Genomic DNA, 22092 nt, shown 5'->3' with positions numbered 1-22092 from the left:
GAGGCAACCTACCCGGGGAAAGGTGAAGATGGGGGGCTCACCCGCCCCCACCCCGGCCGCGGCCGGGCACCCGGTCTCCCTGCACGGGGTTGAGGGAGTAAGACGGTAGCGGAGCGGGCACGGGTTCAGCGGCTGCAGGACGCCCCGGGCATGGCCGGGAGCCCCCCGGGGGTCCGATGGCGGTGCCCCCCGGGAGCGGCGGGTCCGAGTGGGAGCCGTGGGAGCGCGGTGTCGGGGGGCAGCGCGCAGGCAGCGCGGAGGCAGCGCGCAGGCGCGGGCAGGGAGCACCCAGCTCTTTATGGCCAGGTAAGAGAGTCCCGGCGCAGGTAAGGGGAGGATTTACCCACAGGCGCCCCGGGCGAGTGGCTTGCCTTCGCAGTCCATGACCAGCAGGGACCTGGGGACTCGGAGCCCGCAGTCAGGATGTCTATCCTTGCCAAAATGGGGGACTGGCAGGTAAGGCGACCCCCTGCCCCGGGGGCATTTATTGTTATTTTGGGAAGCAAGGCTGGAGCGAGAAAAGTGACTGGCCCAGAGGGAGTGGGGGCAAGCCTGACGCCGGGGTTGGGCATTTTGAGGCTCCTGGTGCTTGGGGCTGCCCGCGGCCACTGGTGAGGCCCAACAGCAACAGGTAGAGAGAGGTGGACCAGGGTCGAGAGGGGCGAGGGCTGCTCCGCCGCCGTGGGTGTCACAACCTCAGCGTGAGCTGCCCGGCAGCGTGGGCCGGCCAAGGGTGGCGTGTGCCCGCCCGCCGTCCCTGTGTCCGGGGCTGGCGGCGGCCGCGGAGCCCTGGGGCCACGGAGCGTGGCGGGTCCCCACGAGAGGCAGGGCCCGCGCCCGCCGCCGTGACCCGGGGCCGCGCGGTGCGGGCCCGCCGCGCATCGGGGACGTGCCGCGGGGGCTGCAACGTCGCTGAGAGGTCCCACCCGAGCCCGTCCCGTGGTAAAATAACGCTGCCGGATCCCACCAGGCGGTAGACATGCCGGGAGCGCCCGCGGAAAGCACTCCCGCTCGGATAAGCTGCAAGGGAAAAGCAGAACCCACCAGCAAAAGAGGTCGGATGGGGAACACGCGGCCCGCCGGGGCCTCACCCGGCCCCACGGTCCCGAGGGGACCCACCCGCACCACGGGCGAGACGGCACGTGTGAAGTTACAGAGGTTCTCAGACCGGGAGACACTTGAAAAACCCTGCGGCACCCTAATGCCCGTCCGGATGGCCGCGGTTCGCCGGCGAATAAAAGGGAAGAAGAATCTTTCTGTTCAAGCACTCGGGATTTTCTTAGCGGAAAGGATTTTTTTCTTTTTTATTTTCTGTTTATTCCCCGGCACAGTCTAGTCCACTTCCAAATGGGAGCCTAGTTTCTTTTTCTGCCCTCAGCTTTTCAAATTGCTCGACTGTCTTTCTCCAGACTGCCTTATTTAATTTTTTTTTCTTCAGGGTAGCAGTAAGTTGTCTAAAAAAGAAAAAAAAAAAAAAGGTGTGGGGGACGACACGACAAAATGCAGTAAAGAAAAATATATTTTAAACTATTTAAATTATTTTTACAGTTAGAGATGACATTTTCTTATCAAACCGGTGCGAAAAAGCGACCAAAAGAGGATTTTCTTTCTTTAACTGAAGTCAACTCTTGTGCAATCTTATTTACGGGTTATCTGCCTTGAAATCTGTTCCCGACTTTTCCTTACACCCCGGCCCTCCTTGCTCCCTCTCCCCGGCGCTGCGGGGCCCTCCTCGCCGTGCCTGGCCGGAGGGGCCGGTCCGCTCGGACTCGCCTCCAGCTGCCCCGTGTGCGTCTCTTGGGGAAAGCCGCCCCCTCCCCTCGTAAGCCTGCACCCCACCAGCCTGGGCCTAGGGAGAGGAAGCACAAGGGTCAGGCCTTTGGCCCACGGGAGTCCCGGGAGGCCGCGGGTGGGAGTTTGTTCCGGGTGGGAAGCTTTCCCGACGGGCCTGGTTCCAACAGGACGGCGCTAAGGGGCGATGGGCCCCTTCGTCACACTCCTCTCCTCCTCTTTTTCTCATCTCTTCCCCCCACACACACTCTCCCCCGGGCATTAACTAGGCTTAATCTGCCAGCTCTATTTGAACCTCAATGGGAGTAAAACCAACAATTTACTCTCCTGCCAGTGTCAGACAAAAGCGCTGCTGAAAAAGAGCGTCGAGGGTGGGGGTATGGTGGAGGAGGAGGGAAGGGGAAGGAAAAAAAAAAATCGGTTTTGGGGACACAGATATGTGTGTGCATGAAGAAGCAGTCCCGGAAGCCCTGGGGCTTTGCCACCCTTCCCGATGTGGGGAGGCGTGTGCAGGGACCCCCGAGGGCCCACTGCGGCTACCCCGCGGAGTGCTGGGGCCGTTTGCTCCTGGAGGCAGTACATTTTCCTCCGACGTCGGGGGGTGGCCCTGGGAGGGTCTTCCAAGCCGACAGGGCAGGTTTTGCCATTGGCAAAAGAAGTTTCGGGGAGCAGCAGGGCAGCCAGGTGCACGGGCAGCCATGGGAATGCCCCGCTCCTGGGGACGCCTGGGGGCAAGGCTAGCGCGGGGAGCTGCGCCAGGCCCGACACACCACCCCCATGGAGAGGGGAATGCCTCGCCCTTCGGAGCAGAGCGGAATCACCCGGAGGGGAAAAGGAAAAAAAAAAAAAAAAAAAGAGAAGAAAAACGAAGCCTTTCGGCGGATGGATCAAGGTTGGGCACTCGGAGAAATAAAAGAGGAGAAGGGTGGAGAAGCAGCCCCCCAGGAGGGTGGACTGAGCGCTCGCTTAGCGGCACAGTGTTAAGCAAAAGAAGCGCTCCACCTAAGAAAGTGCCAAAGTTTTATTGTGGTCATTGTTTCATCCCTTTGCTCAAGTGCTTGCAAAAGATTTTTTTGCTCCTGCTTCATTCACTTTACCACTCGCCCACTTTTATCTGGGAGGTTATGCTGGATTTGTTTGGGGTGGTGTTTTTTTGAAGACATATAGACAACAGAGCCGAGAAGAAAAAAAAATAGTTTGCGAAGGAAAGAAGCTTTTCAAATGTCCACCAAAAAAGATCAAATCAAATCCAGAGGGCAACAAAAGCCTCCGCAGACAATAACTTCATTCGAGCAAGACTCTAGTCTCGTTTCTGCTTGCTTTGGTTTCTTTAACCTCCATGAAAAAAAAAGGGGGGGACGGAAAGGTAAATCCCATGGGGTGGCTTCATGGCTAGTTCCAAACTCTCTGCAGATGAAGGGACGGTCGCCTCTTTGATTTCGCTGGCCACTTATCTGCTGGCAGGTAGAGGCGCGAGGGGAGCGGCGGCCCGCAGGCAGGGAGGCAGGGCCCGCTGTCCCCCGCACCAGGGCTCGGCAGGTCGGAGAAAGCTTTTTTTTTCACCGTTAATTTATTTTTTTTTTTTTTCTTGCTCGTGGGTCCTTTCTACCTGTGTCCATCGCTGCAGGTTGTTGTGCTGGCGAGCAATTGGGCTGTTGTTGATATGCTAATGAGGCGATTAGACTGTGGGTAAAGAGCTGGAAAAGGAAAAACTTTCCACCATTAGAGGGAGATCTCCGAGCGCGGACGGGAGCCAGCCTCCGCCAGCCGCGCTCCCCACGCCGCCCGGCACCGCCACCGTAGGGAGAGGCAAGGCAGGGAGAACCAAATCCTCTCTCTCACGCCAATCCATGAAAATGCTTTGGAAACTGACGGATAATATCAAGTATGAGGAATGTGAGGTAAGCGCTTCCCCCGGGCCCGGGCAGAGCCCAGGGCCCGCAGCTGCGAGCGGGAGCCTTCAGCATCCCTCCGTCTCTCAATTTCGTTTAGGAAAACTTCTGCTCCGTCGTCAGGCTTCCTTGCGGTCCTGCAGCCGGAGAGGGGCTGGGGTCCTTCCCCAGGAACTTCGGGGCTTGTGGAAACCCGGCTTTGTCGGAAGTGTATGAGGAAGGGCAAACAGGATCCAAGCAGCAGCCTGGTCTATAGGTAGATAAGGCTCTTGTAGGATGCTACACTCATCCATATGGATGGATGGATAGATGGATGGATAGGCGGCTGGCTGAATGAACGGATGGATGAATGAATGAAAGGGCAAAGAGACAAAGGGAAGAGAATTATTCTTACACTCTAGGTACCCGAGGCATCCCAGTAAATTGGCTCAGGACCGACGCTTAAATTCAGCCTTTTCGATGTAGCTGCGGGTTGATTATACCGAGCTGCACAAATTTGCACGGGTCAGCTGCCGAACTGAAGTCATGGGTTTGGGAGCGGTGTTCCCCCAGTCTCCTAATTTTCAGGGTCACATTCCCAGAGGCTTGAGAAATAATATTTCAACCGCTTGGGAAAAAAAAAATAATTCACATCATTTGGTTTTGGAGCCATTCAGCACAGATTGTATGCACACATCTCTCTATGTGTCTGTGTGTGCACATCTCTCAATGTGTCTATGTGTGCATCCATATTTTTAGAAAGAGGAGAATGTCTTTTAATCTGACATAAAGGAGAAGAAGAGGAAAAAGAAGAACGATGCCCAGGACCCATGCCTAGACTTAAACCAACGAATACTATTGTCACCCTTTTCGAAAAAGTTGACTGTGCTGTGTGTTCAAACCGCGCAATAAAGGACCGTACTTTGCAAAAGAACGCTGTTATTTGGTCGTGACCCACGCGGGAAGATCCCCCAAGCCTCGGCGGAGCCTTGCCGACACGCACCTCTGGGTCGAAGGGGGCACTCTCCCGTCCGACCCTGCTGCTGTTTTGGGCGATGCTGTAGCTTGGGAAAGAAACTGAGGATTCGCCAGGCTCAGCGTCGACTAAGTGTTTTGGTGATCAAGTCTCGGATCGAGGACTTTGGGATGAAGCTGTCTCCCGATGCGGGAGCTGAGTTTTTAGATCCGCTCGCTGGCGGGTGCTTGATTTCTAGGAATGAGATGTCAGGGGTATTGGGGTTTGTGGTTTTTTGTTTGTTTGTTGGGTTTTTTTTGTTTTAACCCGGAAAACAAACATATATGTTCCTCAGCTGCATTTCGGCTGGAAAGCGTGTCTCTTCCCCCTCCCTTCCCTCAGGATCGGTGTTCCAGTGTGCACACGTGTGAGCGTGTGGATTTCATCGCAAATGGCTTTTGTTGCCTTGCGTTAATGGGACTTCACACCGAGGTGTTGCCAAACACGCAGCAGCGGCCGCTCCGCCGAGCCCCCTGGTTTTTGTGCGTACGTGTGGGGTTGGTACTCCGTGTTTTCCTCTGGAGAGGGTGTGATGTGACTTCTAGAGAGGATGAAAAAGGGTGACTTTATCGTGCCGGGAGTAGGACCTGCCTTAAAATATATTTAAAAAAAAAAAAAGAGAGAGAGAGAAAAGAAAGAAAGAAAAAAAAAATACCAAGTCAAATAAAACCAAAAAGGAGGCATGAAAGCCCGGCCAGTCGCGCTCAGCGCCCGGGGCGGCCGGAGCGCCGGGGGGCCGGGGCGGGCGGGCGGAGCGTGGGGCCGGGCGCCGGCGGAGCGGCGGCTGCGGCGGGGCAGCGGCGGCGAGCGGAACGGTGCCTGTTTAAGGGAGTTGTTTGGGAGTTGCACAGCCAGTCCAACGGGTTGCGCCGGAGCCCCGGCTTGTCTGGGCCGCGAGAAGCGCTCGCCTTGCCTCTTTTCCCTGCTCTCTCCCCCCCGCGTGCCTCCCGCCCTCCTTCCCTCCCCGCCTCACCGCCTCCTGCCTTTTTCCCCCGTCTTTTCCCGGATCCTCCGAGAGGGGGGCCGCGGGGAGCCCGGCGGATGCTCCTTGGGCTCCCCAGCCCCCCTGTCCCGGGCTCCCACCGGCCTCGGCGTTGGGCTCGAACCGGAGGAGGAGGAGGAAGAGGAGGAGGAGGGCTGACACCCAGAGGGGGAGACACCCAAAAAAACTTTCCCAGCCGGTTTCCGGGACGCGGGGCACGGAGGCGAGCCGGCTCGGCGGCGCGGGGCGGCCGCCGCGGGGGCAGCGGCGAGGGGAGCCCCTTGGTGGGGCGCCGTCGAGGCATGGACGGGGCGGCGGCGACGGGAGGTCCCGCGGAGCCCACCCCGCGCAAAGGCGGCGGCGGTGCGGCCGAGGGCGGCAAGAGCCAAGCGGGAAGCCAGCAGCCGCTCTTCTCCCTGGGCTTTGAGGCCGGCTACGCGCAGCAGGCGCAGCCCGAGGTGCGCCCGCGAAGGACTGCGGGGCTGGGAACATGGGGAGGCGGCAGCCGGGGGGGAAGGGAGGGGAAGGGAAGCGAAGCGAAGGGAAGGTGAGGAAGGAAGGGGGGATCCCGCGCCCCCTCCCCTCTCTCATTCTGCCCGTCTCTCCCACTCTCCCCCCCCTTCTGCACCCCCCCTTCTGCACCCCCCTCCTGGCTCCCACCCTCTCCCTCTCTCCGGATCTCTTTCTCTTTCACTTTTGCATGCCCTGCAACCTTTTAAAATGTTGCCCCTTTCCTGTGATTCGTCAGACGCAGCAGCATGTGCCCCCTCTCTCTCTCCCGCTCCCTCTCTCTCCCTTTTTGTCTCTCTCTCCCTCTCCCTCTCCCCCATCTCTGATTAGATACACTGATTCTTCATTCAATGGACGTCATTTAGAACAGGCTCTGCCTTGAGTTGCCTTCTCGCTTCACGCTCGATTTCCAGCCATTCTTCCCTTATTAAGTGTTCGTGTAATATTAATAGTCATGAATATCTGCTATTAGGAGTCTCCAGGAAGGCAGCAGATCTGTTATTAGGAGCTCAAGTGAAGCAGCAGCTAAGTCAAAGGAGAAAAAGAAAGAGACAGAGGAAAAAAAAGGATTAAGAAACAAACACACACACGCTAAAAAAAAAAAAAACAAAACAAAACAAAAAGGAAAAAAACAGGCGCAAAAAAAAAAAAAAAAAAAAAAAAAAAAACCAACTATGTTTACTCACCCCGCCCCCCCATCCAGCCGAGCTCGCCTTGGCAACACCAGATGAAGGGCAGCAGAGATCGGTGCAAGTTCTGATGGATTATCGTGGCGCGCCCGCGGTGCAGGAGCAGCCCCGGCGCCCAGGTCCTGCCGCCCGCACCTAGCGCCGGGCTCTGGCCGCGCTCCCTCCGCGCCCGCGCCGCGCTCGCACCCGCGGGGCTCCGCCGAGGGCTGCGCGCTCCGCCGGTCCCTTTCCTCTGCCTTTTTGTTATTTTTTCTACCTTGACTTGTAAACCCCGACTCTTCGCAGATGTTAGTGCACAGTTTTTCGGCTATGGTGAGTTGCTTCACGTTTCTCTCGGAGGGGGTTCGGTGCGCGCTGGGTGTTGCTATTGTTGTCGGCGGTGGCGGTGGGGGTTTCGCACACAGCTTCGCAGAGAGGGCTTTTTTTCCTTTGCTTCATTTTTTACAATTCAGTGGTTTACATTTTTCCCCTTCTCTCTTTATTTTTTCTTTTCTTCTCTCCCCCCTCTCCTATTTTTTTTTTTTATGGTCTGCTTCGAGCGAATGGCAAAAGGCTTTACTTGGACCCTACCGCTTCGACTCCTTCACTTTGCCACCTGCAAACGTAATATCTTCGGCTTTCTCGTTTCCATTTTTCGGGATCATGGTTCTTTCCCTCGAATCCTCCTCCGCGGAGGCCATTCTTTTTTCCCCGGACATACATGTGGGCTCATCTGCCCGGCCTCGAAAGCCGGCAGAGCCTACTGAAAACCCTGGGCGCACTTCGGCACCGCTCGCCCGTCGGGGCGGCGGCGTTTCCCCCGGCTGCCTGCCGCATTCCTCCGCTTCCCCAGCGGCCGGGTCACCGCCGCCCGCTCTGCTCCGCAATCGCCCGCTGGCGAGCAGGGAGTTCCGCCGGGCACCGGTACGGCTCTCCCCGCAGGTGGGGGACCATGTCAGTGCTTTCGCCCCGAAACATTTCTAAAACTCTTGGGGGAAACGACCGGTTTGTTTGGAGCCTATTTCAGTGTCTTCTGGTAACAAAATGGCAGTGGGTTTGGATTTTCCAGGGTTTTCTTGGGACGCGTAATTGGTAATCTTAGCCACATTTATCTCGGTTCTGTTCAGGGTCAGAGAGAGGATTTTGGGTTGTGATAGAATTATTATTTCAATAATACCCGCTTATGAATTATTCTTTTTATTTGCGGGAAATACCTGCACCTGAAATGCCGGGGCGCGATCTGTTGGGAAATCCATGCTGTATCGCCGCAATGTTTTATTAATTATTATAAGCAGTCTTGTTGTGATTATTGCTATTATTGCTGTTATCATTATTGCCGTTATTATTGCTATTTAAAGAGCGAGAGTGCCTCTCAATTATTTGTGAAGGGAAATCAGAGGCAGAGAAATCCCCAGATCTGCTTTTCTCCGCCTCGGAGAGGATGATTTGCCCATATTTGCCCAATAGATGAATTTTTCAAGCCGATTTTGAGGAGAATCAGTTTGATATTATCTTTGTTTTTCTTTTTTCCCCCTCCTTCCCCCTCCCCCTCCTCCCCTCCTCCCCCCCCCCCCCCCCCCCCCCCCCCCCCCCCCCCGCTCCCGCTCCCCACCTCAGGAGCGCCACGACAGTACCAGCAACGGGACAGCCCGGCTACCCCAGTTGGGGACCGTGGGTCAGTCTCCCTACACCAGCGCCCCGCCGCTCTCCCACACCCCCAACGCCGACTTCCAGCCGCCCTACTTTCCGCCCCCTTACCAGCCCATCTACCCCCAGTCTCAGGACCCCTACTCCCACGTGAACGACCCGTACAGCCTCAACCCCCTCCATGCCCAGCCGCAGCCCCAGCACCCAGGATGGCCGGGACAGAGGCAGAGCCAGGAAACGGGGCTGCTCCACACGCACCGGGGTTTACCCCACCAGCTTTCGGGGCTCGACCCACGCAGGGACTACCGGCGGCATGACGACCTGCTGCACGCCCCGCACGGGCTGGGCTCGGGGCTGGCCGACTTGCCCCTCCACTCCATCCCCCACGCCATCGAGGACGTGCCGGTAAGCCAAGGGGCCGCCCCGGGGCCCGCTCGTCCCTCTTCTCCGTCCTCCTTCCCCGTCCCCCTCCCCGCGGGAGCCCAACGGAGGGGGAGGGGAGGGACAGAGGGGGACCCCCGCCCCCCCCCTAAAAAAAAGCAACGGGGAGGGAAGAAGAGAACTCCCTCCCGCCCCCCAGGAAAAGTGAAGCCCCCACCTAGAACAATAGGTTCTCGCAGCTCGTCCCTGCGCAATGCCTCCCGCTAACGCGCCCGCTAAAATATAAATAAATCAAATTACTGTCATCGTTAACAATATCTTTCCTTCTCAATGACAATAAGCTGTTACGATTGGAAGAATATATAATATCACCACAGGGCTGTGCATTTGGGGATTTCTTGCTGCCTTGGGAAAAACACAAGTCTGAAATGCGAGATGTCATTAAATGTCCTCACAGGCAAACATAACGGGGAAAAAAAAAAGTAGGTGAAAGTGGCCAGAGAAGGAAAAATCGGTATCCCGCGATTACAGGATTTGCATATAGGATAACCACATCCAAAGTTATAAAGGGTATGGGCAGACCCTCTTCTCTAAAGGAATTAATTGACAAATCAGGGAAGAGGTATACTAAAACGCTGCCACCTTCTTTTAGTAGCGGTGCAAAGGGATGACCTCATAAATCATTAGCTATAGGTTATCGAATTTGAGCCAGACCTGCTACACCCTATATTAAATTAAATGTTGAGAGCCTATTGGAGGATGCTTTATTTGGGGGACCTAATTCTGTTATCGATAAATACAGATTTAAAAAATGATTTCTAATTAAGCATGACATTAGCACACAGGCTACTTACAAAGCAAGCCAGGGCTATTGTTCAGTTAGGAAAGTGGCCTTATGCAACATGATTGGTCATGATCAAAGTTCATCTTTCTGGGTTTCTCCCTGAAAATGGAATTAGAACATGGCAATAAATTTATTAAAGCCCACAGAGCTTGTGCTGAGGGACCGAAGCTGCTCGACTTGCAGAAGGAAAGAGGAGGAGGGAACTGTGGTATCTGGATGTGATTTTTGCTGAAATGCCATCCCAAATTACAGGATCAAATATTACAACAATATATTTGCTGACAGTTTAATGAGTACAGTTTCATGTTGCAAGGATAATGTTCAGATGAACTTACCTATTTTTGGGGGTCATTTTGAAATCTTTTGTAAATTATACTTGGGGAAAATAGTGAATTTATTACAGCCCTCATCTGGCTAAATTAGCCACAGAAAATTGCTGGTTGTGTTTAGCAGTTTTGCAATAAACGCATACATTTCCCAAAGTGGAGGATTTAGTAAGCAATTTGGATCCGTTAAAAGCAGGTCAATTCTTTAAACTTGATATAAAATAACATGGAGGCAATCGTAAGAATAAACTAATTTGTTGACTGCAAGCCCCTGATTGCTGTAGGAAGAACATGACCTAAAATGTTCTCTTGAATTCTCCCTCTCCTCAGTTGTGCTCCGTGGCAGTGGGCTGATTCTGGAAGCCTCCTCTGCAGATCTATGGATTAATAGCATTGCTATACTTTGTGAAAACCAAATGCCATCTGGTTTAAATCCTTGAGCCAGCCCAACCATTTTTTTCTCTGTAAAATTGAATCAGCAGGCTTCATGAGGGAAAGTATAAAATAAGAGGATGTATCTTTTAGGATGTACCTTTAAGAGTATTTTATCTATTTTTTTTTTAATAATCCTCTACAAAAATCTGGTTTGGGAGGGTCGTCTTTTTAATATTTCCGTTGCTGCAACAGTTAATCTTTAATAAAAACGACCGCTAAATGTTTAAGAAAGTCAAGTAGATGGTGAAAATTATTTAATCATAAATATCTCTGTGGGATTTTAAACTTAACAGTCCTCCCTGTATGGAATATGTGTAGAAATAACACAAATAAAAGTATTATGCCACACTACATTTACTTTATGGGTTTAGGGTGCATGCATAAAGGGATCATATTTCCCCATATAGTTAAAACACAAGAACTGCAGCAGTAGTCATTTCTGAACATTTCTCAATTTAATTATACTTAAATCCAGAAGCACTTTAGGCAAGTTACAAATGAGAGCATTGAGTATAATAAAACCTGTAATAAAGCAACTTAGTACCATCCACCCGGAATCATTGAGATCAGGCACAATTAACAGGAGCATAAATCCAAGACAGAATGGAAAATGTTAGAATCAGTATTATTGTTGGACAAAGACTAGAGAAGGAAGTAATAGTTTTTTAAATGGTAATGCCTGGGTTTTGTAACGATTGCGAAATCTTCTATCTCAGCAGCACTGGTGTTAATTTGTAAACACAGCCAGACATTATATTGCCTGTCAGTTTTTGGAATTAGAAAACATGATTTCATTTGACTTTCTAATCACGTCGTGACTCCGCCGCGCGAACCCCAGCTGTAGCGCGACCGCGGAACCTGTGAGGGGACAATAGTGGGGGAGCCCGGGGCCGCGCAGGATGCGTGAGCCCCCCCGGCACCGCACCGGTCCCCGCTCCTTTGTGCTTTCCCTCCCGCGGGCGCGGGAGAGCGCGTAGCGGCGGAGAAAGGTCGGGCCGGGCCGGGGCTGCTTCCCGGGGAGGAGGGAAGGGACGGGATGAGTGAGCCCGCAGAAGCTGAAGGCCACTTGGGGCCCGGGGGTTTGTGAGTGATTTATTATATTTTTCTTGGGGATCGCGGGAAAGAGCTGGGAGGGATGCAGGATTCCTCCCGATAAAGGAAATCCCCGCAAATCCCCTCTTCTCCCCCTCTCCCCGTGCAGGATCTGTTGTTTCCCTCCCCACACCGTGCCCGGGAAGGAGGGAGGGGGGGACACAACTTCTCCCGCACCCCATCCCACCTCGGCCCTCCCTGCCTTTTGTTGTGGTTGTACACTGACATCCCTGCCTGTTCCTTTTGTTGCAGCACGTAGAAGACCCCGGTATTAACATCCCAGATCAAACTGTAATTAAGAAAGGTAAGCCGTTTCCTTGCGCATACCAAACATGTCGTCACAGGCTGGGGACTGCTCGAATGGAGGACTTACCCGGCCTTCCCCCCCCCTCCCCTCCAGCCCCCCCGGCCCCGGGCTCCTTCCTCTGGCATGTACTGTTGGCCAAAATATTGGAAGCAGAGAAAGAAAAATGGGCGATGCGGGTTGAAATGCGCCCTTTTAAATGGCCATGTTTGTCGGCTATTTTAATTGTTGTTGTCATTAACGAGGAAAAATGTTAGTAGATGATCTAGAAAATCCGACCCGGTCTTTCAGTGCATTAGCAAACAATTGGGTTTCGTGGTCTGACCCATGCATCTAGCTGAGCAGTGGGCTTGAATCGTTGTTGGTAAACGGGGCTGAGAAAGTGAAATTGTTGTTCCCCCTCCTTCGGGTTTTCTTACTTAAATCACGACGGTGATGAGGTGGGCTGGTGGAGAACAAGGGGCCAGTTTCTGAAACTGATGCCTGTCGGTCAGGGTGCTTTGGTTTTCGTTGGCTTCGTGCGCTTGCTTCACTTCGAATTGATTTGCTTGGAAGCCGGTCCCCAAATCGAGCAAAATATTTATTGCATGTTTTCAGTCGATTTTCATTTCACATCTTTCTTCGGACAACCGAAGTATTACTGAAGGTGGCACAGGGCATTTTGCAAAGGCAATTCTCGGTGGAAAGCGATGGATTTGCATTTGGATGCTATGTAGTGAGCTGCTGTTGGAGTAAAATGGGCAGGGCTGAAGGCATAGCTAGCTCCTGCCTGCTCTGAGGGGTGCCACGGCTGCGCGATCGCCTGGAATTTGGGTACCCTGGCCACCACCGGAAGAGATGCTGAGTAGAGGCACTCTCTTCTCTAACCCTAATAGCTGTACAGCCAGCGAACCTGAAGTTTCATTCTGCCCCCCCACCCCCTCCCCGTAAAGCCTTTGTCACGTCAAATTAGATGTGCAAGGGATAAATCTTAAGAGATGCTCTTTCCAAGTCGACATGATAATTGGCTCTTTTATTAGTAATCTCAAGAGTTCGTTTAACTCCTGTTGTATCTATTAGCCTTCCCAGAGCTATTAATGTCACAAGTGATCTATCCAAAACGGAGAGAGCCCCCCGCTTGGTTGGACTGCGCCCGCCAAGCGGTGCGGATTGAGGAGGAGGAGGAAGGGAAGGCGGCCGGGACGCGAGGCCGGCGGGCACCGCCAGCCGAGCGGCGGCACGACCCGGCACGTCCCCGCCCGCCGCCGCCGGGCAGGGGCCGGGCTATATTTTGGGGTGCAGGCTCCTCGCTGCGTTACGGGTTTTCCACGCCAGAAGTTGCGCGCTGCTGGTGGGGCCTCTGGGGAGCTGCGCCGCTGCCCGGGCGCTGCCCGCGCTTCGAGAGCGCGGCAGCCGCGATTCCCGGCCCGGGGCCGCCGGACACGGCCCGCACCGACGGGCTTCACCGGCAGCGTGCGCCGGGCCGGGGCTGCGCGGGCCGCCGGGTTCTCCGCTGCTGTCGAGGGTTGTCCCGCTCTCTCCCTGCGCCCCCCGACGAGAAAGCGGAGGGGCGCCCCCGCTCCCTCCCCGCTGCCCCGCGGGCGGTGCGGGGCCGGGGCTGGCCGCAGCGAGCGGCTCGGGCGCTTCCCCCTCCCTCCCCGGCTCCCCGCCCGCTCCTCACCCTCACCTCCCTGCTCCTCCCTCCCTGCAGGCCCCGTGTCCCTCTCCAAGTCTAACAACAACGCCGTCTCCTCCATCCCCATCAACAAGGACGCGCTCTTCGGCGGGGTGGTGAACCCCAACGAGGTCTTCTGCTCGGTGCCGGGCCGCCTCTCGCTGCTCAGCTCCACCTCCAAGTACAAGGTCACGGTGGCGGAAGTGCAGAGACGCCTGTCGCCGCCCGAGTGCCTCAACGCCTCCCTGCTGGGCGGAGTGCTCCGGAGGTGAGGGGCGGGGGGACGCGGGAGGAGGCGGGATGCCGTGCGGGAGGGAGGGCGGCGGGGAAGGAGGGAAGGAGGGAGGCAGGGATGCGAGCGCCCACGCGGGGCGGCGGCGCGGGGGGAAGTGCGGCGGCCGCCGCCAGGGGGCGGGGCACGCGCGGCCGCCGGGGAGGCACCGCCAGGCCGCGGGAGGGGGGGGGGGGGGGCCGGGCGCTGTCGCCATGGCAACGTGCAGCCTTGTGTCGTCCCCAGTGCCCCGCTTTGGGGACCCCTGTGTGTCCCTTCCCCTGCCACGGCGATGGACACCCCACACAGACACTCCCGTGCCCCATAGGAGTGGTTTGCTGGCCAGCACCCTGCCATGGGCTCCCACCTCTGTGGCCTCACCCAGGCGATTAGGCAGCGCCCGGGCAGGGAATAACATCCGGAATTAATTAAGGCAGCTCGCATCTCCACAGGCCCACTTAGCACTTAGTACAGGGCTCTGCTAAAAAGCCATAGATGGGCCACATAGGGTTTGGTGTGAGGGCAGCGATGCCAGCCTTACAAATCCTCCTCTTCCTTTAACACCTGGGGAGAAGCTGCCCCTGAGTCCATGGCACCTTGGAGGCAGCTACCTCAGAGCTCCCCAGCAGCCCTGGCCTGATCCAGACTTTAGTGAGGGCCCCTGTTCCCTAGACATGGAAACATCCAAAGAACCATCCGTGTGTCTGAGACTCAGCTTTCAGCAACAGTTGGTCTTCAGCCACCCACAACCATTTATCCCATTCCATGTGCCCAAACCCTTTACCCCCCTCCAAGGGAAGGCGATGTGTTGGGGGGATCTGTGGGCGGGAGCTAAAGCAGGAGCATGTGTCCCCCTCAAGCCCCATTTCTCAATGCCTTTTTGTGTGGAGCAGGGCAAAGTCTAAAAACGGAGGGAGATCTCTGAGGGAGAAACTGGACAAAATAGGACTAAACCTGCCAGCCGGGAGGCGTAAAGCTGCTAACGTTACCTTGCTCACATCACTCGTGGAGGGTAAGTGACTCAAAGAGCTGGGAGAGCTTGTTTGGAAAATGTGCCTATTGCTTTTGGCAAAAGGGAGAAGACTTGATGTTTGGTTGTTCATGGCTTTTTTTTCTTTCCCCAAAGTCAGTGCTGCTTATTGGCATTTGGAAGGGCTTTATTTTCTATGTCTTAGAAAAAGAACATATTAATTGTGTGCCTTTGCTTTTTTTTTTTAACCTGAAACGGGCTTGAGTGAGTCCTGCAGACTCAGTAATGCGTTCTGCGGTTTATTTGCTTTTAAGCTTCTGAGAGATGTTTTCAGGGCCCCATCTTGCTTTCAAGTGAGTAATCCTTCCACCTAGTAAGCAGATCTCATTGGGAGCAGCATGGGAAGGATGCCTGTGAAGAGGGGCTGCAGGCTTAGCTCCATAAGAGACCCCCGAGTGTTGAGTTGGAAGTTACAGGCAGCAGAGCCTCTGATACTTCACTGCTGTCCTTCTGCCACAGGTGGACAGCCAAGCAATTTTAAATGTCAGAAACTGCAGCTACTTTAAGTTTGTTCTCCTTCCCAGCCTGCAGCCACATAACAGTAAATCATTTAACTTTTCTGACATCTGCATTTGAGAAATGCATGACCATTACTTCCTGAATTAATTTGGGAATCCTTGACCTCAGCCATGAATTAATGGTGTCCTGAAAGCCTCAAAGTTGCACCACCACCAGCCCCCACTCCCTGTTGGTTTTCATTTTCAGAACACATGTTCCTTTGGCTGTATCGTTCTCCTCTACTTTGCTCTGGCCAGAAAAGGTGCAAGTTACTTTTAATGCTTTGGGATGTCCTATGCCGTCTGTACCGGAAGGTGGGAACCTCAAGCGTATACAGTTATTTAGTTTTGAAACAGTGGCTCTTGCACACTAATTGACACAAAGTATGCCCAAGGCATGCAAATAGATCTTCTCCTTTCCCCTGACTTATGGGTTCTACTGCGTTTTAGACTGGTTCATTTTGCAAAGCATTTTTAAACTCAGCCTGAGCTGCGCAGGTTTAGCTTAAGTTTGGTTGTGTAGGCGGGAATCTGTTTTGTTTTTGCTTCACGGTCTACGAGAAATGTTTCATGTTCAAAGGGGAAGGGGAAAGAAGTGCTGCGATGCCAGGCTTTAAACATCAGGATTAGTGAACGAACTATATTTATATTGCGTGAAAATTACCGCATCTTCATGTTTTTGAAAGGGCTTTGCGATATCATTAACACATCACGAGGGCAAAACTTGTAAAAAGTCTAGATTTGGTAGATGCTTAACACTATTTGTGATGTTAATGAATATGGAGAAGGTTTTATGGTAATCTATTGTTCTGTTTGGCTTTCACATACAAGGGCTTTAAAAGAATGATTTTTTAAAAAAACAAAACCAGAGGCCCGATCTTCAGATAACTTAGCTATGGTGGCTAATTTTGGGGGGATGATAGTATAAACATTGCTGGGGCTTTGAGTCCTGTAGCGATGAGGCACTTTCTAGGTACTGTTATTGTTTATGATCCGCTCCATTTTATGGAAACAAGCTCACTGGACTGAGGCTTTGAAGCTCTAATTGGCGCATGCGTTCTTCCGGAGCTAAAGCTAATGGCAGGAAGCCCTGCAGTAAAAACCAACTGGTTCAGGAAATTAAAACCAAAGATTTGAAAATCAACAAAACAGACAGACTCGGTGGAATGACCCTAAAATTCTCATGGTTAATCGTTTGGGGGTGAACATATAATTATATGCGATCAAGTTAAATTTTAAACACTTAGCTGTTTAATGCATTTTATTTAGAACAGCTCTAGGAGTAATTATGATCAATATTAATCATTGATGCATTGCAAAATAATATAGAGATGTGGCTGAGGCAAACACATTTTCAGAGTAAATAGCTGTGAATAAAAAGTACATAAATGGCTCTCTATAGGTATGGATATGTAAATCAAAGCACACATTCTAGGTGGATGGAGCCTGTCTGTCTAAAAGTATCTGTTAGTCAACTGTAAACTTTTAAAAATCCTTATGTGAGATGTCACTTGTAACGATTGTCATGAAAATACACATTTCCATTGCCTTTGTCTGAAGCAAAGAAAACTCCTGAAAGATAAGATGTAATTAGCATTTCTTGCCCTACCTTTGTCAAAGAGAAAAAGTCCAAGCCTTTTAGAGGAAAAGCCCAAGTAGAATGTAGTTGGTTTTGGGGTTTTTTTCTAATGGATTTTTGCCTCTGTAGGATTTGTACTGATGAGCTGTGTGTTTCTTTCCATTCCACCCATGACTCCCTATTCAGGAGAAGCAGTACATCTAGCTAGAGATTTTGGGTACGTTTGTGAGACAGAATTTCCTGCCAAAGCAGTAGCTGAATTTCTCAACCGACAACATTCCGATCCAAACGAGCAAGTCACAAGAAAAAACATGCTTCTAGCTACAAAGTAAGACATTTAACTTTCTGGCATGTTGCTCAGAAATGAGGGAGGGGAACAAACCCGGGTTTGGGGCTTTTATTTGTGAACATATTTGTTTGCCACATAACCAGTGGTTGATGGTTTCGCAAATTGTGAGGGGGTGTATTTGCCTTCCTGATATAGGAGAACTCTATAAGCCAGCTTGGTTTCCATCAAGTCACTTTGTGCAGATTACACTGAAAGCGAGTTGTGAAAATTGTGGGTGGGTGTTTAGTTACAGAAAAAGGAGTAATTCTTCAGAGCAAAACATTTTCTGGGCCTGTTCACTTAGCTTATCAATTTAGGTAGAAAGGGAAGGCTTCCCATTGAGAGTAAAATAAAACTGGCATGTTATACTGATTTCAGTTCATTAAAATCCGCAATGGTTCTTTCTGCCTAAGCAGCTCTGTTACTTAGCAAATATAGGGATATTAAACATATATTTTAAATGACAATCTGTATGCAGTTAAAATGCTAGTGGAGTTTGTCACTGTTGGGGCTGCCTAGATTTCCAGGTGGTGCGTGAAAAGAAAATGACTGTTATGGTATGTTTGCTGGAAATTAAAAGGGTTGTTTAGTAGCCCTTAATTACCAATGGAGGTGTCACCAAAGGGCACAGTGCCAGAGGGCACAGGTTGAAGATGGGAGACACTTTATGGCTGGAAGACATTAACATGGGTTTTAGAATATCAACTATTTCAACACGCCTCTCAGCTCTCTTGCTATAAGGTGTGTTATTTCCCCAACCATTTGTGCAGTGAGTGGATGATATAATCTATTTTCTGCACTGTGCCCTCGTATCCTCCCTTTCCACCTCCCTGGAAGGAAATTTCCAGACCCTGGTTAGCGTCAGCTTTCCCCTCTGTGGAAAGGTCCCTTTGGATTTGGAGATAGAGATGTACATATATAAATGTTTCAGAATACCCTAATTTAAAGCCTCAAGTCCCCTCTCTGCCCTCACTCATTCTTCCTGGCACTCAGGTGTGTTTTAGCCTTGTGAAGAAAGAGGCCTATACCTCTCTCCAGTTTCCTCTCCCTCACCCCCAAAGGAAAGGGATCTTCCAAGATGTGGATAAATCCCTTAACCTGCCTTTGGATAGCGCAGCCCATCTATTACCTTCCAGCCTGCTGGAAAACTTTAAACTGCGTATGTGCTCCAAACTCTAGCTGAGCAGGAATGTGTGATTGTGGAGACAGTGCTGGGGAGCTGAGATGTGGAGATAGGCAGGGATAGGCAAGAGGTGGGTGTCTCTCCCGTGCCTGTTATTTGCCTGTGTGTTGGCTGGGGCCAGGGCATAATGTGGTGTGCAGTTGTGTGTGCATGCAAGGTGAAGGGAAGAGGTTTGTACATGCTGGGGAGATGTGAGAATTAGGGGGAAGGATGCGTAGAGAGGAGAGGGAGAGGTGAGAGAGTGTGTTTGCACTCGGGGGCAGCAGCCCCCTTGATCCAGGGGCTTGTGCAATCTGGCAGGGAGAATGCACAGGCTTTGCTGCCACCAGTGATGGTTCATTTCCCTCCCTCTCTCTTCCCCTTGCTCCCTCCCTCCGTCTCTCTGCTCCATTTATGCTACAGACAGATCTGTAAAGAGTTCACCGACCTGCTGGCTCAGGACCGATCTCCCCTGGGGAACTCGCGGCCCAACCCCATTTTGGAGCCGGGCATCCAGAGCTGCCTGACCCACTTCAACCTCATCTCGCACGGCTTTGGGAGCCCGGCGGTGTGTGCTGCCGTCACCGCCCTGCAGAACTATCTCACCGAGGCGCTCAAGGCCATGGACAAAATGTACCTCAGCAACAATCCCAACAGCCACACAGACAACAGCACCAAAAGCGGCGACAAAGAGGAGAAGCACCGAAAGTGAGGATCCCCCCCCCCCACACACACTCCTCTCCCTTCCCCCTCATAGCCCATCGATCCATTCATCTCCCTCCCTCTCCCCTGCACCCAGCACCCCAGGCTACAGCAACAGAATGAGCGTCCTTCTGCCAGTCCTGTTCTCTGACTCCGCAGGACTGCTCTGCCCTCTCTCCACACCCCTTCCCAGTATCCACACTTCCATTTGGTCCCTCTTAAATCCACCCCCTACTCCCATTGCCACCATCGATTTACCCCAGTTTGGAGCCTAAGAGAACAGAACAGGGGGACGGAGCCAGCAAAGAAAAAAAGTTCTGTCTTGAGTTTGTGAACTTTTTTTTAAATAAAACAAAAGGAGGAAAAAAAAACAACAACAAAAAAAAAACAAAACAAAAAAGAAAAGGACTTTTTTTTTCTAAAAATATATTAAAAAAAAAAACAAACAAAAAGAAATAAATAATACTTAAAAATTCTATGAGCTTCACCGGACTGAATCACCACCTTCCCTTACATAAACTTCAGTTAAGATTGTAGCCATATTAAAAAAGAAAAAAAAAGCGAAAAAGTACAACAGCAACAGGAGACATACGAAAGGCAAAAAGGACTGATGACATTTTATCAGTATTGTGAATAAACTTGAACACAAAACACAAGCGGTTCCATGTCATATCTTCAGTTGTAGAACTTTTTCCTGTCCAAGGTAAAGCGACCAACTTGAACTTTCTATTGCAACACGATTCACGGTTATTATATAAGGGAATCAGTGTTCATGTATGTATATATTTATTTATGTGTAATTTAATGGGAATTGTAAATATGGTGAGTTTGTTTTAAGCCTTTTTTTATTTATCTGGTGATCTCGTTTACCTCTTGTTTAGTGGGTTTTAAATCTTCCCCTCTTAGTTCATCATGTGGTTCATGGTACTTATTTAGATATCAGAGGTTTTTTGGGGGTTTTTCTCTGGGATTCATCATTTTTAGCCCTGTTGTAGCATGTTAAAGGCGACAATGAAGCAGCTGAACAAATAAAAAACCATGAATTTTTATATATAATTAGTATGACATTTAGTTTCTCATTGAAGATAAAATAAAGTGATGTTGGACCCTGGCAAGGTTTTTAAACATATTAGTGGTTTTACAACCCTTATGTGTTGTGGAAAATGAAAGAAGTTATTTTTATCCACTGTCCTTCTCCCGAAAGCACCAACAGAGCAATAAATTAATACTGTCTTTTAAAACAGATTTAGCTTTTCTTTCCTTTTTTTTCCCCCTCTTTTTTTTTCTTTCTCCCTTTCTTTTGTTTTCATTTTTCTGCTTTTTTTCTTTTCTTTTTTTTTTTTTTTTTCCCAAAGAACTTCAAACATTCGGGACCACCTGGTATCCTGTATTTCCACTGGCCATATTGGAAGCAGTTATAGTTGTATTGTATTGAGTTGTGCCGGCAGTAGTTTCCATGCCTATCAATGTATCATAGTCCTTTGTTGCCCAGATAAATAAATATTTGATACGCTTTATGTCGATTTTTTTATTCAGTAGCTGTCTTTACCCAGGCGTATTTTTGTTCTTGGCAGTATTTTTTATTCAGTATGGTTACAGTAATTGAGTTTAACTCTCCCTTGACAATTGCTCCTTGCAATAAGCAGCTGAACCCATTGTTTCCCTCAAGTATAATAAAAACTTACTTTCAACTTGGAGTTCAGAGCAGGGTATCATTTAGATATTCCACTGAGTCTGTATTCAGACAAATGACACAATAAAGCACAATGTATTCTTTTGGATAAAAAATTGTCTGTACTACTAACAAAATGACACACTATCTTTTCTTTAACCAAAACATAATTTTATTTAAAAAATAAAGTTTTATTTTATTTATGTTGACCTCTAGGTTTTTATTTATGTATATATATAGCGTACAGAATTATAAGCCTATAAAATTTTGTGCATGTACTTGTCCTAACGGAGAGCAGAGATTAAAAAACACATCTCAAGAAGGACACTTTAAAAAGAATCATTACTGAGCAAATACTGAAAATTAATGCTATAAAAAAAATTATGTACTGATGAATCAGAGCTGGGTGCTCCCTCCCCCTCAACTAAATAGAAAAGCTCCGTAGTCGATGCCAACAAAATCATCTCACGGTTGTGAACTTTAGTGAAATCTTGCAGGAGACAGATTATTTCTGATTGATGGTTCGTGTTTTAGTGGAATGCACAGACTGACATTTTGAGATGGTTGTGTCAGTTTATAAAGGACTGAAATTTTTATCTTGAGTTTCTTCTTGTGGAAACCAGTTGTGAAATAGGGAACTTCGCTTTAAAAAAAATGGAGTGTACATCTTGAAGACGGGCTGTAAAAACATGTGAGAATTCAGATTTTGAATCTATTTTCTTTGGCCCGGAGGGTAGGTGAAGTCAGGATCAGGCTGGATTATGTTATATCATAGGAAGGGAGACTTAATGCAGTTTAGAATGTAAAGGCATTTTAAAGAGAGGGTTTCCTTTAAGTGCTGATGGTATTTTGGTGGTGGTGACTGATTTTTCTCTCTTTCTCTTTCCTTTCCTCCCTGACTTTGTCTCTCTCCTTTTTTTCCCCCCTTTTCACTCAGGCAGAAATTGAGGAGGTTAAGAGGGAGATGTTTACAATAAAGCTGCACAGAGAATTAACATTTACTCATATATTTTGACGTTTGGTAGAGCTGGTGAAGCAAAGCATTAGATAAAGCCCAAGATGTTTCATTTTGCTTTGGTAATCTACTTATGGAAAGCAGTGTAAAATCAATCTTTCCAAGCAGAAAGAGAGTTGGTGGAGTCTAAATTCTATTTTCAAGAGCCAGCTAGTTTATAAAAATGGTGAATATTTTTTTTCATAAATTGAAAGTGGATCTTTTGAATGCAAAGCTGCAATTGTTTTAAAAACAGTTATTTATTATTTCCAAGAGAGACTGGTTAACCGTAAAGTAGATGTAACAAAATAATGAGGTGAATGAACCCTAACTGTAC

At 50.3% G+C, this 22092-nt stretch overlaps 1 protein-coding gene across 4 annotated transcripts; it reads left to right on the top strand.

Moving 5' to 3' along the window:
* Positions 1–349: 349 nt before the first annotated feature.
* TFAP2A (transcription factor AP-2 alpha) lies at positions 350–20964 on the top strand. 4 transcript variants are annotated; one of them, XM_027654193.1, is made up of 7 exons: positions 350–456; positions 8455–8889; positions 11815–11866; positions 13557–13788; positions 14685–14803; positions 17084–17225; positions 18811–20964. In XM_027654193.1, exons 1-7 carry the CDS (start codon positions 424–426, stop codon positions 19097–19099), a joined length of 1302 nt encoding a protein of 433 aa, XP_027509994.1. In that variant the 5' UTR covers positions 350–423; the 3' UTR covers positions 19100–20964. The 4 variants fall into 4 exon arrangements, with proteins under 4 accessions (XP_027509994.1, XP_027509996.1, XP_027509993.1 ...); XM_027654192.1 differs by lacking the exon at positions 350–456 and adding an exon at positions 3440–3692; XM_027654194.1 differs by lacking the exon at positions 350–456 and adding an exon at positions 7090–7170.
* The last annotated feature ends 1128 nt before the right edge of the window (positions 20965–22092 follow it).

Source organism: Corapipo altera, unplaced genomic scaffold (genome assembly GCF_003945725.1).
Source record: "Corapipo altera isolate COAL_440 unplaced genomic scaffold, ASM394572v1 60, whole genome shotgun sequence".
In the NCBI taxonomy this organism is placed as follows: domain Eukaryota; kingdom Metazoa; phylum Chordata; class Aves; order Passeriformes; family Pipridae; genus Corapipo; species Corapipo altera.
This window is presented reverse-complemented; position numbering and strand designations above follow the sequence as displayed.

Excerpts from the sequence above, each read along its gene's own strand:
- TFAP2A (XM_027654192.1), top strand. The coding sequence starts at position 3,642 with ATGAAAATGCTTTGGAAACTGACGGATAATATCAAGTATGAGGAATGT. Across the intron at positions 13,789-14,684 it reads CTGGGCGGAGTGCTCCGGAG|GGCAAAGTCTAAAAACGGAG; the intron begins GTGAGGGGCGGG and ends TGTGTGGAGCAG. Across the intron at positions 14,804-17,083 it reads GCTCACATCACTCGTGGAGG|GAGAAGCAGTACATCTAGCT; the intron begins GTAAGTGACTCA and ends CTCCCTATTCAG.